The sequence below is a fragment of the Cryptomeria japonica genome, chromosome 5 (assembly GCF_030272615.1).
Source record: "Cryptomeria japonica chromosome 5, Sugi_1.0, whole genome shotgun sequence".
Lineage (NCBI taxonomy): Eukaryota > Viridiplantae > Streptophyta > Pinopsida > Cupressales > Cupressaceae > Cryptomeria > Cryptomeria japonica.
Genome location: NC_081409.1, coordinates 240533622 through 240549113, shown reverse-complemented (window position 1 = coordinate 240549113; position 15492 = coordinate 240533622). Strand labels below are relative to the sequence as shown.

Here is a 15492-nt window from a genome sequence, read left to right as displayed (position 1 = left end):
CTGTGATTATCTTTTATCTTAAGTAGTCATGGATCTGCTGATGATGACTGATTGATTGTCACAAAGGAATTCATGATGCAATCCTTATCTGATGTCGTGAATGTAGCAATCATGTTGTCTCCTTGATGTGTAGCTTCCCCATATAATACTGTTTTTCTTAATCAATGGAGATGGTCTCACTATCCTTCTTAGGAAAGGTGACCATCATCTTGGACTGATCCTTATACCTCATAATGTGATTGCGAAAATCGTCTTATTCATAAGATTTCATGATTTTCCAAATATCTTATTTCTAATTGCCTATGAACATTTACTTCTTACTAGCCATCTGTGCTCAAGGTTTGCCATTCCCTTGACCACAAATTGTTTATTGTTGGCTGACTTTCTATGTTAAAAATGGGGACATTAAACCCTTCTTTTTCCTTTGGGAGAATTATCTTCTTTCCGATTCTCTACATTCACATTTTGGGTAGGCAAGGACATACTAGATTGCATTGTGTAGATTCTGTACTAACACTCCCTCATTTCTTGCCTCATCTTCTAGGAACAACATAAACACCTTGACTTTCTTAGCCAAGGTTATTTTTTCATGTCCTTTTACCTCTTGTTGACCTATATGCAAAGGATGACAACAAGCCTTTGTGTAGCTTCCCCTATATTCATTGTTTCACAAATGACATAACCAAACTCTATTCCCCTTTGAATTTTTTTATTTCTTGTCTTTATTTATGGCTATTGCAAATTGCAAAAGGGGTTTTATAGAATTGAATCACCCCGTTGTATAAGGTTTAAATAGATTGGAAGTGCATTCAAATTGGTTATTGAACCCACAGGACCTACAACACTCCTAGACCTAGAAGAACAGTTAGAACCTCAATGGCTTTTTTTAGTTCATTTTTGAATCTCAACTTCTTCACCGTCACTACCCTCGAAGATGCTTATATATATATATATATATATATTTTGTGGAAAACACAATTGTGAATGCAAAACATTAGAATTGAATGGGCCTTTTGCATAAGATTTCAGGAGATTGGAAGGTCATTCAAATGGCTCATTGAACCCATAATACCTACAACACTCTCACATCTAGAAGATCTGCTGGTACCTCAATGGCTTTTAGTTCTCTTTGAATCTGAATCTCTTCATCATCACTACCCTCAATGCTGTTCATATTTGCTTTTTGTTTTGGGAAAACACGACTGCAAATGAAAACATTAAATAAAAAACCAAAAATAAAACACTCAGTATTTGTAAATTTGAAAAAAAAAAAAAAAAAGTTCAAAAGGATTTGTGTAGATGAAGAATGGATAGTAAAATAACCTCAAATGATGTAGTTTTGATGCTCCCGTCTTCTCATTGCTATTCTCTTTGTTTGTCTTCTTATCACAAAATGCAAAATGATTCAGTTTTTTACTTTTTGATGTTAGTATCATTGTCAATGGTTTAAGGTTGTTGTAAAGGGGTGTGGGGGTCCTTGTGGGTACTCCTTGTCCTCCCTTTCTTTAATTTTTTGTGTTTTAAAAAAATTGAAACTTTTGTAGGTTTAGTAGGGGACAATAGTCATTCTTGATGTTAAGATGTCCCTTGCCATTTTTTAAGCATATTAAAAGCATTCATTTTTTTGTAAGTACATGTCAAGTATTCTTTTCAGAAATAAAATAATTGGAAGACGCAATGCCTATTACTTTATTTCCTATAGGCTAAGGGATGATGTTAGGAAATATTTTAACAGTAATGGTTGAAGTTGGTCCAAGTAATATTAATTGAAAACATTGGAAATTGATATCTTAAATATAATTATTAGTTAGGTAGAGTGGGCTGCATATAAGGAACAGAATAAGGCCTTCTGTAATATTCTATTCAAATATTTTTAATTGAGCAATTTTGGAGGGAAGGGGAATTCAAAATAAAGGCACCATAATGGAGACTAAAATTGAGGCAAGTCACTTAAAAGGGATCATTCAATTTTTATGAAATCAAAACTTTTTTCATAGTTTGAATACCTGTTTTAAGCTATTGCATTTGAGGATGAAAGCTCTCGAAAGTGTGGAGATTCAGAGGACAAAAACCCCTTTGGTTTCCAGTCAAGAGCAGAGGATGAAAACTCTCTTGTTATTTGAGGTGATTTCATTTTGTACAGAGAAGATTGTAGCGTACTTCTAGTTTTGAGTTTGTATGCTCCACTGTTGCCTCACTAGCAGTTAGAGTGACCTCAGTACAGTACCCCTATAATGCCCTATCACTGTGGTATGTATTTATGATAGCAGATTGTATCAGCATATGAGTTCTTTCATTTTTATCAAATATAGCATTGTTATTTGATTCCTAAATGTTGTTTCTAATAATATTCTCAATGTTCAATGATAATTTGTTAGTAACAGATTTGATACATTGTTGTTTGCACCAGCAAACTCAAACATTTCATAATGAGCTGAACTCTATGTTGCTGTTGTATTTACCTTAGGTAGATATTCTGCTAACTTTCATATTCCAGAAGTTCTTGACTCTTTTAAAGATAGGAATCTCAAAAAACTAAGAGTGGGCATTATGGTGGTTTCATAGCTTTGATTTTGCCTCCCTATAGGGTCAACAGATAAACATTTTAATGCAGCCATGTCAAGGAGGCATTTGATTCTATCAAAGAGAAAGAGGAGTGTTACAAAATCAGGGTTTAAAAATAGAAATATGAAAATAGAGGAAAGAGGTAAGAGGGTTCAAACAGACAATGACGAAGCAGAATTTCAGTATAATATTATTGTTAATGTGACCCAAGCCTAGAAACAAATGACGGACCTTATGACACAGCTTTTTAAGACAATGCAGAATGTGAATATCCCAAGATCAGTTCAAACTCCTTGAGGTGAAGGGAATGCCTCTGCAAACATCAAAAACATGGCTGGTTTAGCATTTAGACCATTGCCTAAGTTCTTACAAACAGAAGAAGAGTGATATGAGGTAGAGGAGCAAAATCAAAGTGGAGCTACATTTGTAGCTTATTTTGATGGGTGCAAAGCTCTTGGACCCGAATTTCATTCAGAAACGCCTGTTACCAACCTCTGTAGCTTGAAAATAAGGTGTAAGCCAAAAACTTAAAGAAGACCAAATGCAAATTGGTCTACAAAGGTTTTCAGCACAGATTGAATAAGCTAACCATTTTTGTTTTTGATGGTCGAATTATATTGACTAGTATTACTTACTAGTTGCTGAATATTACTGATGCACATCTTGCCATCTTAATTCATTACCATAAGTATTGACAGGGCATTAGGCACCTTGGTGACATTTCAATGATAAAAGTGAGATATAAAATTTATAATAAAACATGCTTTTACTTCTCCTCTTTGTCTTTTCAGATTCGTGTTGGATGATACAAATGAGCTATAAAATATACAATAAAACATGTTTTTACTTCTCTTTATCTTTTTGGATTCATGTTCTCTGAAAATGAGCATGCAGGACAAAGTAATGCTAAAGTCCAAGTATAAACATGTGATATATTAATAGAATTCTGCTGTTTATTGTGGGGATATGAGTTTTAGCCAATCTGCTGCCTCAACCTATATGTATATCTTGTGTCTGCCACTTTTTCTTCTTGTTCATGTTTCTTGTAAAGATTTGTGCAACACAAGATCTTAATCTTTTTTAGTATTGCATGAGAAGGGATTGATAGACAATATGAGTAAGGATGAAATATCAACCTTTTTCATTGATAAACAGCTTTATCACTTGATAATTAGAATCTAGAAGGCCATTCATCTATAAACTATATCAAAAAGAAATTAGCTGTTTTTTCCATCATTTTATTTGGATTTTTGGTTTTAAAATCATTTGCCAAAAGGTTGCTTTTCTTTCAATTAAACACATAAACACCAAACATATATTAGATGCCAAAAAATTGTCTGATCGATGTTGTATACTGCATATCTGGGAACTAGTGATGGTTGAATTATATTTTTCATCAGTTTAATGGCTAATGTTCTCTCTGTTTTCTTATTTTTTGGAGTGTGTAGATGTTTTGGTTGTAGTAATGAATGGAGAAAGGTTTTAGCAGTATCGTAAATGCTGTTTTATTTCCAGCAATTTTATGATATACGATATATATTGTTGGTTTTTGGCTAAAACATTAATGGTACTTAAAGGAGCATTGTTGTATAGTTGGCTGCCTGGCAGTTTTAAGAATATGATTTTTTTATGAATTACAGATGTCAAAGAGGTAAGGGGCATCGGTCTGCAAGTATTGAAATTAGAAGCAGTAGAATCATGCCATCAAGGTAATCTTTATTACTAGAGCATCATGGATATGTATCCATTTGTATTTGACTTGTTATTACATAGTTCTTATCAGAGCACTCTTAAAGTTTCATGAGAGGGATGTCCACTGTACTCTTAATGCTTATGAGATGGTTAACTTCTATTTTCATTATGTTTATGACATATCTTCCTCCAATCTTGTTTGTCCTCCAATCTTGTTTGTGCACCCTTTATAGGAATTTCATGAAATAAACGAAATTTTATAAATTATGTTAGATGAAACTATGTTATTTGTGCCAATCATCCATTGTATTTGAAGTTTAGGATAAGGAGCATATATGTATCGATAAAATTTCTGTATTGTGCACTTGAATGTAGAGTGGATTTCTGGGATTGTGTTCTAATCTAAGTTAGCAACATTTGACAAAATTGCTTTCTTTCAGTTAAATGAGGTATGATCTAATGTCCCTCTTTTAAGAATCATATACTTCTAGAAGTTAGCCTATGACTTTGGTCCCCATAGGCTAACATGGTGATTAGGGGACTCTTATGAGGGTGTTCTATGGCTCTTCAGCTGACCTTTTGGTGCATAGCTCAGTGTTCTGCAGCTCAGTGTCCTAGTTTATTTGTGGGTTTGGTGAAGTTATTTACCTTTAGTATTAGGATCTGTTTAATTTCATTTTCTAGCTTTCATTTCCTTTATATGCAAAAAATATTAAAAAAAATCAGAAATTGTATAAACACAAAAAAATCGGAAGGACAAACTCGTATAAAAATATCTAGATCAGGGTTGGATATTACAGTGGTATAGAAGCTTAAGAACTTGCCATCAGGTGGAGTTTGTGAGTAGTATAACAGATAGAAAAGATGAATACTTCTGGTAAGTCAATTTCTGAGTTGATAAGAGGACTCTCCGAACTTATGAATGAACCAGACATTGTGATGCATTGTAATAAAGTGATAAGATCGAAACATAAGGAAGCAGAAGTTAATGAAAGGAACTCTTCCAGTAAAAAAATTCAGAAGGACAGCAAGAATGTATTAAGGAACAAAAACTTTTCTTTGCTTGCAAAGGGTCCTGGGAGCCTAATCGCCCATGCACAGGTAAAAAGGTGAAGAGGCTAGAGGAAGAACAAATTGTCACAAAAGGATAGATTGTGAAAAAGGAACTGTCTCTAATGTTTTTGATGCTAAGGAGATTGAATTTTCAGGTGCTCCTATTGCAGCTGAAAACATTGATTTTTAGGATTTTGCTTCCTCAACAAAGAAGGAAGCGACTAATACAATTTATCTCAATAGAATGGCACTAATGAAATAGAGCCAAATAGTGGTACAGGTAAAGGTTGCAAGAGTCTCCTTGTGGGTGATTTAGAGATTAGGATTGATACACACCTTATGTAGACATGAACACCTTTAGTGATTATGATGTTGTACCATCATTGTTGCATGAGGAGTGTGAAACACTTTCTAGTGAGACAACTAACTTTGATGATGACGATTTTGGGTTTGGAACTAACGCTGCCCTAGTTCCAAATCGACAAGTATGCAAAGAGGTTATTGTTGATGTGTTTTTAGGCACAATCAAAAACAGAATAAAATACCCAAAAGTATCTTATCCTCTGAAGCAAAATCTTCCCAATTGCTAAACTATGTGATCAATTGGAAGACTCCAAGGTTTCTATTATCGGGTCACGACTCGTGGATAAGCTCAATTGGTCGTTGTGATTGCTGTCAATCCAAGGGGCCTTACGTACTTCTTAAGGGATGAATATCTAACTTCTAAGGAATACTTCTCGAATGATATGCAATGTAGTTCTTCTCCCTATTACTACTTCTACTTATTTAATAAAGAAAATGCAAAAGTTGAGGGTCGAGAGATACTAAGCTACTCCTAAGAATGTAAGGATGAAGGATGACTTTAGATGAAACTCTATTAGTCTCTGCTTCAACATGCAAGAACAACTCCACAAAGGCTAATGCAATCTTCTAAGGAAATTAGATGATTTTCAAATCATTACCAAACATAGACACCATCAATTAAATGCATATCAATGATTGAATAACAATTGAACTAAAGCACTTTCAAGGATTCTAGTTGACCTCACAAGGCGAATTTGCAATCAACAAACTGCTAGTGGTATGGATTAGGAGTTCCACCATGAATACACAACATTCTATCATTCAACTTAAATACTTAAAATAATTTCAAAGCTTGATTTGAGAAGATGAATAATCATGCAAATGCTTCAAGGATTGAATAGAAACACCGCTATTCAATGTTTTTATTAATCCAATAGCAAAAATAGCAACAATTCTTTAAGTCTCTCCTCTTATCTCTTACAAATGAAAATGAGTGGGGTTATATAGTGCTCCCAAGTATGACGAATGGCCATTGGGCACAAATTACGAGGAGGAAACCTATCTAGATAAACATTATCAAACACATTAGCCATTTGGCACAAATTACGAGGAGGAAACCTCCAATAAGAAAATGCATTGCCACATAGGATCACAGCAAGTTGTCATCTAAAATTTTGTTCCCTTTTTCCTTTTCTCTTTTGGCAAATTCAATGAACCTAGTCATCATGCATTCAATTTCGTTTATTTTGGGGCTGCTGGCAGGTTCTTTAGTTGCTGTTCCAGATAGATAACTTCTTCAAAGGTTGAGACGAAAGTAGTATCCCATCCAGGCTCGTAATCTCTTGTCTTGCTGACAAGTACCATGAGTGCATGTATGTCATCTAGCTGCTTTTCTGTGATTGACCCATTAGTTCCATGGAAAATGACTTTTATCCTTTCTTCCAGATTGCTGATATCTATGTTCATTCCGACATCTTCTCCTTTTCGAGAATAATTTGCATTACTTCTACAATCTTGTCATGGATCAGGTGGATTTCTTCATCAACTTGATTGCATCCATTATTGATATCCTCAAAGATAACCTTTCTCATGCAAAGCAAGCTCCCCCACTGCAGAGAGCTTGGTGACTGTCCATCTTTCAATATCCCTTCCTTCACCAAAATTTGCTTAGGTGTCCTCCTTAATACTTGCAAGACAGGGATAGTGATGTCCCTAGTGTAGACAAAAGTATCAAATGCTGTCACGAGAGCTTGAGTTCTCCTAAGAACTTTAATAGCTCTATCTAGTATCTTCATTATATCTCTTACAAATTTATTAGCCTACTTGAAGGATTTGTCTATCCAAGCATCCATTAGTTGTGCTGAATTCCTTATTTTCTCCGCATGATCCATTGATTCTGGAGGAAGCAGTAGTGGTGGTGTAACCGATGGATCATGCTGTCTCAATGGCTCCTTGAATTGCTGGAAGTAATTTCTCCATGCACCTACTTCTCTCTCTAGTTTCCTTTTCTTTTCTACTTCCATCCTAAGCATGTCATGAACTGTTTTCACTTAATCATTCACATCACCTAATGCTTGCTTAGTGGTAGGCGGACCCAAATCAATAGTTTCCACATCATACTCTTTTGCTGTGATATCACCTTCGAATTTATCAACCATTGGAGTGGCGATTTGTATTGCTCAAGAACTTGTACTATCCCTTATCACTTTAGACATCTTTGTTGCCTTTTTCCTTTTAGTGATTTCTTGAGTCTGATTTAGGAGACTATCCAAGTCACCCAATGGTTCTTCATCCACTGCTATTACTTTTTTGGTGAGCCTCTCTTTAAGCCATGTTGGGATAGAGGATCTTCCTTCCCCCACTGGTGTTTCTTCGGGCAATTGTTCATCTCTAGGAGGGGAAGTTGTCCCATCACTATCTTCTCCTTCATCTTCATCACTTACTTGAATGTGGGGAGCGGGATCTTCTTGATCTTGTGATTGTTATCCTTTGTCTCGCCTTTCACCTCTGTCATTCTGGATTGTTGATTCCATTGATTCATTCACCTCATGACTCAAGAGTCAAATCCCTTTCAAGTCTTTGATTCTCATGGCCTTTACTTGAATTCATTTCTTCTTCATGCCTGGAAGTGGTACTAGTAGAAGGATGACCGAAATTTGATTTATGCCTTTTACGTGATGATACCTTTTCTTCATGATCCTCCTTCCTCTTGGGACCTTTGGAGTGAGCTGATCAGGTGGCGCTTCCACTTGCACTTGCACTTTCTTCATTATCCTTTGACAATTCTGCTCTTCTTGCTAAGTCAAATGTTAATTACACATTCTGTTCCTTCAACTTTTGATGTTGGATATTGTTGTGACGTTTTCACACATCGCCCCATTGCAAACGGGGACCCTTTCTTTTTTACTTTTTAGGGTTTGTTTTTTGGTCTTTTAGGGTTTTGTTAGTTAGCCTTTTTGCATTTTGAGTACTGTCGGGGAGATCAATAGGATAGCAAGTCCGGCTTGAGTGATGTCCTGATCCTGAAAATTTGGCTAAGTCTGAAAGTCCTGATCCTGAAATTTGGCTAAGTCTGAATGTCCTGATCCTGAAGTTTGGCTAAGTCTGGAATGTTCTGATCCTGAAATTTGACTAAGTCTGGAAACTGAAAAACCTCAAAAAACTAGATTTTGCAATATAACTCCTGGAGGTCTGAAACCACTCTCAAACATCTTGAAAGTATATATGGAATATAATCTATCTTTCTTCTTTCTTATACTTAAATGTTATATTCCATAAAAATTATCCTGATAGAGAGTTCAAAAAGTCAAATTTCGCTCCTGTCCTTCATTGAGGATCCAGAGCGAATTTCGCTCCTGTCCCTCTCCCAAGGACCAAGGCAAAGTGCTCCTGTCCCTCACCAAGGGTCTAGGGCGAAAAGGCTTATTTGAGTCATTCCTGACCTTGTTTGGTCAAATTGAAACATCAAAGGCATGGTGAAGGACGAAATGAACGTGATAGAGCATCCAGACTTGATTAAAAGCAATGAAATGATGGAGTTTTGGTCTAGAAAGGTAAAAGCGCTCCTGTCCCTCACTGAAGGACCAAAGCGATTTTCTTTATATGCACAATTTTAAACCTTTTTTGGACATTAACTTTTATTCATAGCATGAAGTAAGGTGAAATCTTCCCTAGCAAAGGAATTTCGAGATGAAAAGTGAAAAGATTTGGCCTAGAGGGCAAAATTCGCTCCTGTCCCTCACTGAAGGACCGGAGCTTGATTTTCAAATTTGCACTGTTCTTGCAGGATCAGGACAATTTTATGATTGGAAGAGATCAAGGAGGGCATGTTTTGTCCATTGAATATAATTTAAGCAGTCTACAAAGGAGTAAATCAACCCAAATGACAAAAAGTGCTCCTGTCCCTCACTGAAGGACCGTGCCACTTTTTCAAGTTTCTCCTATTTGTTTGATATTTTATGGCAAAACTTGACTTGCATGGGAAGGACGAAGGATGTTTTATGCCTTGGACGCAATTGAGAGATTTAAAGAACAAAAGGGTATGCCAAGATGTCAAAAGTGCTCCCGTCCCTCACTGAAGGACCGTCCCTCTTTTCTAAAAATACAAATTTCTTGCAAAGGCAAGGCAAGTTGCGTGATTGAAATGAATGAAAGAGGGCAAGATTCATCCATTGAAGATAATTTGGAAGACTAGCAAAGGATGAATTGGCTTAAAAATGAAAAAGTGCTCCCGTCCCTCACTGAAGGACCGGAGCTTGAATTCCAAATTTGCATTATCCTTGCAAGATTTAAGTGATTTCGCGATTTGAAGAGGTCAAGGGAAGTGTGTTTTATTCGTTGAATATAACTTGAGTGGCCTACAAAGGAGAGAATCAACCCAAGTTGCAATAGGCGCTCCTGTCCCTCTCCAAGGGACCAGAGCGATTTTCTCACAGGACAAATTTCTGGCAAAGGTAAAGCGAATTTCAAGTTTGAGGTGAATGAAGAAAGGCATAATCGGTCCATTGGAGATAATTTCGAAGGCTAGCAAAGCACAAGCGAGCTTATAATTGCAAAATCGCTCCTGTCCCTCACCAAGGGACCAGGGCGAAAAACACATTAACAAGCCTTCCTCCTCAAATTGGGACGAATCTAGGTCAAGGCACAAGATTGGAATGATATTCAAAAATGCTTCAAAGAGGAATGAAGTTACAAAGACCACAAAATTCGATGAAAATTGGCCAAGGCGCTCCTGTCCCTCACCAAGGGACTAGGGCAAAAATGTTCTAAGGCATGCTCCTTCTAAAGATCAAGTGAATTAAACTCAAAGTTCCCAATAAAATGCCATTTTGAACGTCAAGGATGAGGTTTTGAACGTAAAAAATGAAGGATGGAGGACAAAAATGCAGGAGCGCTCTTGTCCCTCTCTAAGGGACCAGAGCGAAGTTATCAAAATTCATTATTTTTTGCCTTATTTTAGCAAATCGCACTAGATGCCAAGTTCGCCAAAAAAACTTCGAAATATTTTTAAAAATTCTAATTAAATTGGCATTTAATGAAAATCGCATAGCATTTAATAATTAATTTTGAGCCTTGGAAAATCATTTTTTTAATTAATTGAGGCATTTCGAAATTAATTATTATTAATTTAAAATTTAAAAGAAGAGCGCTTGAGGTATCATTTTTTTTATTGCTTAATTAAGTCGGCCTCTTCCTTTTTAGTTTTATTTATTTTTTTGGCCTATTTTCATCAAGTCGGCCTATGGGGAGGTGAAATGGTGAGCGCTCTATATATTTGGGGTGTGTTTTTCATTATTCAAATCATTCACTCATTGTTTCAAGTGCGATTTGGAGAAGCAAGGAAGGAGGTGCGAAATCTAGCTTGTGTGGAGCGAATTTCTACCAAGTGTGGAGACTAAGGAAGGCGAAATTCATCTTGAAGGCTATTGGAGAGGCGTATTTCTTGCTAGATTGGAGGGTAAATTCCAAATGTTTTGAAGGTGTTGAAGGCTAGAGGTGGTGGAGTTGATGCTTGTGAAGACTAAAGGGGGCGCATTTTGCTAAAGGGAGTCTTGATCTACATTTTGCCTAGCAAATTCTCCTATTTTTGCATCATTTTTTTAGAATTAATTCCCAAGTGGAGGTATGGCATAATCACCTTGGCACCATTTTTTGAAGATTTAAATTTTGCTTTGAAAATCCTAAATTAGGAAATGATAACTCAAGATTTATCATGAAGTTTCCTAATTAAAATCTTGAATCTTCCTTTTAAAGTTTAATTTTTAGATTTCAAGATATATTATTAATTGTGAAATGTTGTGTAGGTATCAAGATGGCGACTCCAAGCTCGAAAGATCTACAAGTCGGAAGACTCTCCTCAAGGAAAATCAAGCCAGATCAAGGACGATCAAGCATCGACAAGGACGACATTCTTTGGACTAATGTCATCAAGGGCGACCTTCTTCGATCCAGCCTAGCATCGACAAGGACGGCCTTCTTTGGACTAACGTCATCAAGGGCGACTTCTCCAATCCAGTATTCCAAGGCGAGGTACATCAATCATCTTGCACATCAAGGACACAAGAAGTTAGAACAAGGGTTCGTTGAGGAAGCAAATAGTTCCAGATGAATTAATTAAAGCTAGCTTCTCAACAACATCAAGTTGAATATCTACCAAGTTACAAGTGTCAGATGAGGTGGCATCCCAGTCATCACTCCTCCAGTCAGTGTGGTCCACCTCAGCATGTCCAAATTCAATGAACCTAACTCATGGAAGGTGGCACAAACTCCGATGTACCTACCCCAGCTATCCATTGGTGGAATTTTCTAGAGAGGACATGTGTCCAAGCAATACAATTTTATCATTGGTCAAGCATTAAATGTTATGTAATGGTTGTAACAAACCCTAATTAGGGTTTTCATTGTTGAATCTTGGCCATTGATCTCGAATTGATCTAAGCCATCGAATTGTATTGAAGGCACTATATAAGCCCTGGCATTTCATTTTGTAAAGGCAATTTTAGCAATTAGAAATAGTTAGGAATAGTTGGAAGCAGTTAGAAGATAGATAAGAGATATAGAATAGCAATTAGGGTAGAGTAGAGAGAGAAGGCAAAGATTGTTGCCAAGATGTTGTTGTAAAAGACTTGTAACTTCATTGAAGAAATGGTGAAATTTATAGGTCGATTCGACAATTTGCATGGTCTTTATACTTCTCATATTTGATTTCATGTTATTAGATGAGTGGAAGAAATGTGCTTGATTGATGGTGAAATTCGTATATCCAAACTACTAGCAGTTTGTTGATTGCAGACTTGCCTTGCGTAGTCAACTGGAATCATTCAGCCTAAGCTTAACTTCAATTGTCGCTTCTTCATTGATATGCATCAACCCGATGGTGTCTATGCCTGCAGTGATGATTTGAACATCATAAAGCTTTCCTTTGAAGATCGCACTAACCTTGTGGAGATGGTCCTGGGATGTCAAAACAAGACTTAGTTAGAATTCCATCAAAGATCATTCATTGCTCTTACATTCTTAGTGTTAGGATTAGATCCTTTCCTCGCCCTCATCTTTTTTCCTTTTTTCAAGTCAAAGCTAGTAAGATCCTGTGTTCCAGCAATATTCAAAGCAGATCAGACGTTCAATCATCGAATGTAAGTCCCCTTGTGATTCCAGCAAATCACATCATACCACAAAGAGCTTATCCACACGTAGAGATCCTACATCGAAGAACCTTGGAGTCATCCTGATTGATCCTTTTTCGCGACATCTTCAGCATTCGGAGGCTTTATTCAAGAGAGGATAAGGTACCCTTGGGTATTTTATTCTGTGTTAGGCAGTGTACAAAATACACGTCAACAGAATTGGCGCTAGAAGGAGGGCTGAGCATTTGAAAGTTAGATCTTGTCAAGTCACATCGCATTTGAAGAAATTTTCTAGAGCTTTTTATCCTCCTCCACGCTTGACAGAATTGAAGCCGAAAAAAGGTGAGCGAATACGAACTCTTGAATCCAAGGAAGATCAGTGGAAAGCTTTTTCTCAAACACTCGATGGAAGGTGATCGTTGGGTCGTCAGTTGGACTTACGCGAGAAGAAATCAAGCTGGAACCAGTTGAGCTTTCAAGTTGAATCCGAGATATTCAAGATCTCTCTTATTCCAGAAAATCCAAAAAAAAAAGTGAAAAATAGAAAATCCAAAAAAAAGTGAAAATAGAAAATCCAAAAAAATAAAAAAAATAAAAAAGAAAGGATTTCTCAATGGAGCGGCAACAGTTTCACGAGGAGCAACTGTGTATATGACTCACAAGCTCTTTTCTCTAGGTCCTCTTCCAACTACACCTCTATACATCAATATGGCATACTCATAATTTCTAGCAAGAGTATATGATATAGGAGCTCATGTAGAATGTCTTGGTGTGGATGAGCCTCCTCAGTTGTACATCTAAGCTATTGCTGATAATCCTTGCCTAATTGATCATATCCTTCCCATGTGTAATTGTTTCTATGAAAAAGAACATCCAATTTTTAGAGTAGAATGCTTGGGAAGCGCCGATTGAGTAAGGTGATTAAGTCCTTGAATTCCTCCTTGAAATCAACTCTATGTAGTCTACTGGGCATCTTGCTCTTGCCAGGTCTACTCTTCAATAGCCAGTACTTATAGATGATTCCTAGACATGTCTCCGGGTCATCGTCATAGAATGCTTTAGCTCCTTCTGTGCTTCTATAAATCATATCTTTTGGCTTAGGTAGGTGGAAAGCTTCACTAATAGCCGCTTTTGATAGGTAAGCAAATATTCTTCCATCGGGTGCCACTATTGTCCTTGTATGGGAATCATAGTGTTTAGCACATTCGACCATCAATTCTTAACATTGAACGGAGGGAGGAAAGCCGGCTGCCTTGATGATTCCACTTTTGATCATCTTCTTAGCTGTTTCTGAAGGCTTGCTTGTGTATAGTGAGCTACGGAATCTCTTGACATCAAATCGCCCAAGATTGGTATCTCCCACGTTGCTCCAATTGGAAGTGATCTTAGTCTCCAACTCCTCGCCTTTTGAATCTTCTTTGATGAGGGCTTGATGTGTGCCTGCTCCACTAGCCTTTGGCGCTGCCATCTTCACCTAAGAGAATTATTTAAGTTAGGATTATGGAGTAAAGAGCATTTAGATTATTGATTTAATGCCCATGAGGCATTAGGAACACTAATGAATGACTATATCAATGAATAAGACACAGCTTAAACTCTAGCAAATCTGAAATAATTACTTAAATGCTGTGAATTCTACACTTTCAGAATGCTATCTGCAATTTATCCTTCAAAATTCATGTTGCTCAAAAGGTCTAATTTCAATAAAATGATCAAAACTAACATGAATCAGACCTGCACCAATTTTTTACCTATCTGCACATTGCACATACCTCTGATTTTTGACATTTTTGACCCTATATCGATGCACCTAATCGAAGGAGATGACTGATAATACTCAGGGAATTTGCCGTGTGCTGAAGGTATATGAATGAATTCGCTTTATATCTGATCAAATTCACTGCTCAATGAGGTTTAGATCACTGGTCTGCTTTTTTTAGAGAAGGAATTCGCTTTGATATGATGATTCAAATGAAAGTCTTGAATTGACATTTATAGACATCTTCATCCCTAAGGCCGACTTGATTGTTTTATTGAGCTTTTCCCTTAAATTCAAACCTTGGCGCCAACACCTACACTTAGAAGAATTTCGGACTTTTTGACCCTCAAAGGAAGAAGGTTCGAACTTTTTGATGGTCAATGGAAATGATTTCAGACCTTTTGACAGGCAATGGAAGATTGATCGGACTTTTTGATGGTCAATGGAAGAGGGATCGGACTTTTTAATGGGCAAAGGAAGTGATTTGATTTCGCCTTCTATAGCTCGCCTCCATCAAGTGTTTATTACTTCAATGCTTTTTTTCAATCCTCATGCTAATCATCCATGTCAACGAGCAAAGGTAAGGTTTGCATTTGAGGTGAAGCACAAAAATGCTCAAGGTCTTTCCTGCATTCGCCTAAGATCATCCATTCATCTTCAAAGGAACTCATCAAACCTCTTAAGATGTCGAAAAAAATGTTTCCTAGATCAGATCGCTGACTGAAAAGATCAAAGTCACTACTTAGCCAAGGCATTAAATTGTGATTCATGAAAAACAAAGACCATTTCCGACTTCCCACGTGCCATTGGAAGTCATTTTGGACTTTTCAGGTAGCAAAGGAAGTGAGTTCGGGGTTTTGAGATGGCAAAGGAAGTGAGTTCGGGGTTTTTGAAGAGGCAAAGGAAGTCAGTTCGGACTTCTTGGAGGGCAATGGAAATCTTCTTAGTCAAAAATTTTGCCAATGCGATTTGCCTCTTAATGGAGGTGTAATC

At 36.9% G+C, this 15492-nt stretch overlaps 1 protein-coding gene across 8 annotated transcripts in view; it reads left to right on the top strand.

Moving 5' to 3' along the window:
* Positions 1–15492, top strand: part of LOC131028839 (DNA repair protein REV1) — a 189645-nt gene that overhangs the window by 103521 nt on the left and 70632 nt on the right. For all 8 annotated transcript variants that reach the window (XM_059221380.1, XM_059221381.1, XM_057959199.2 and 5 more), the window contains one exon: positions 4206–4274. In XM_059221380.1, coding sequence (XP_059077363.1) covers positions 4206–4274 — 69 coding nt within the window. The remainder of the gene's footprint in view (positions 1–4205; positions 4275–15492) is intronic.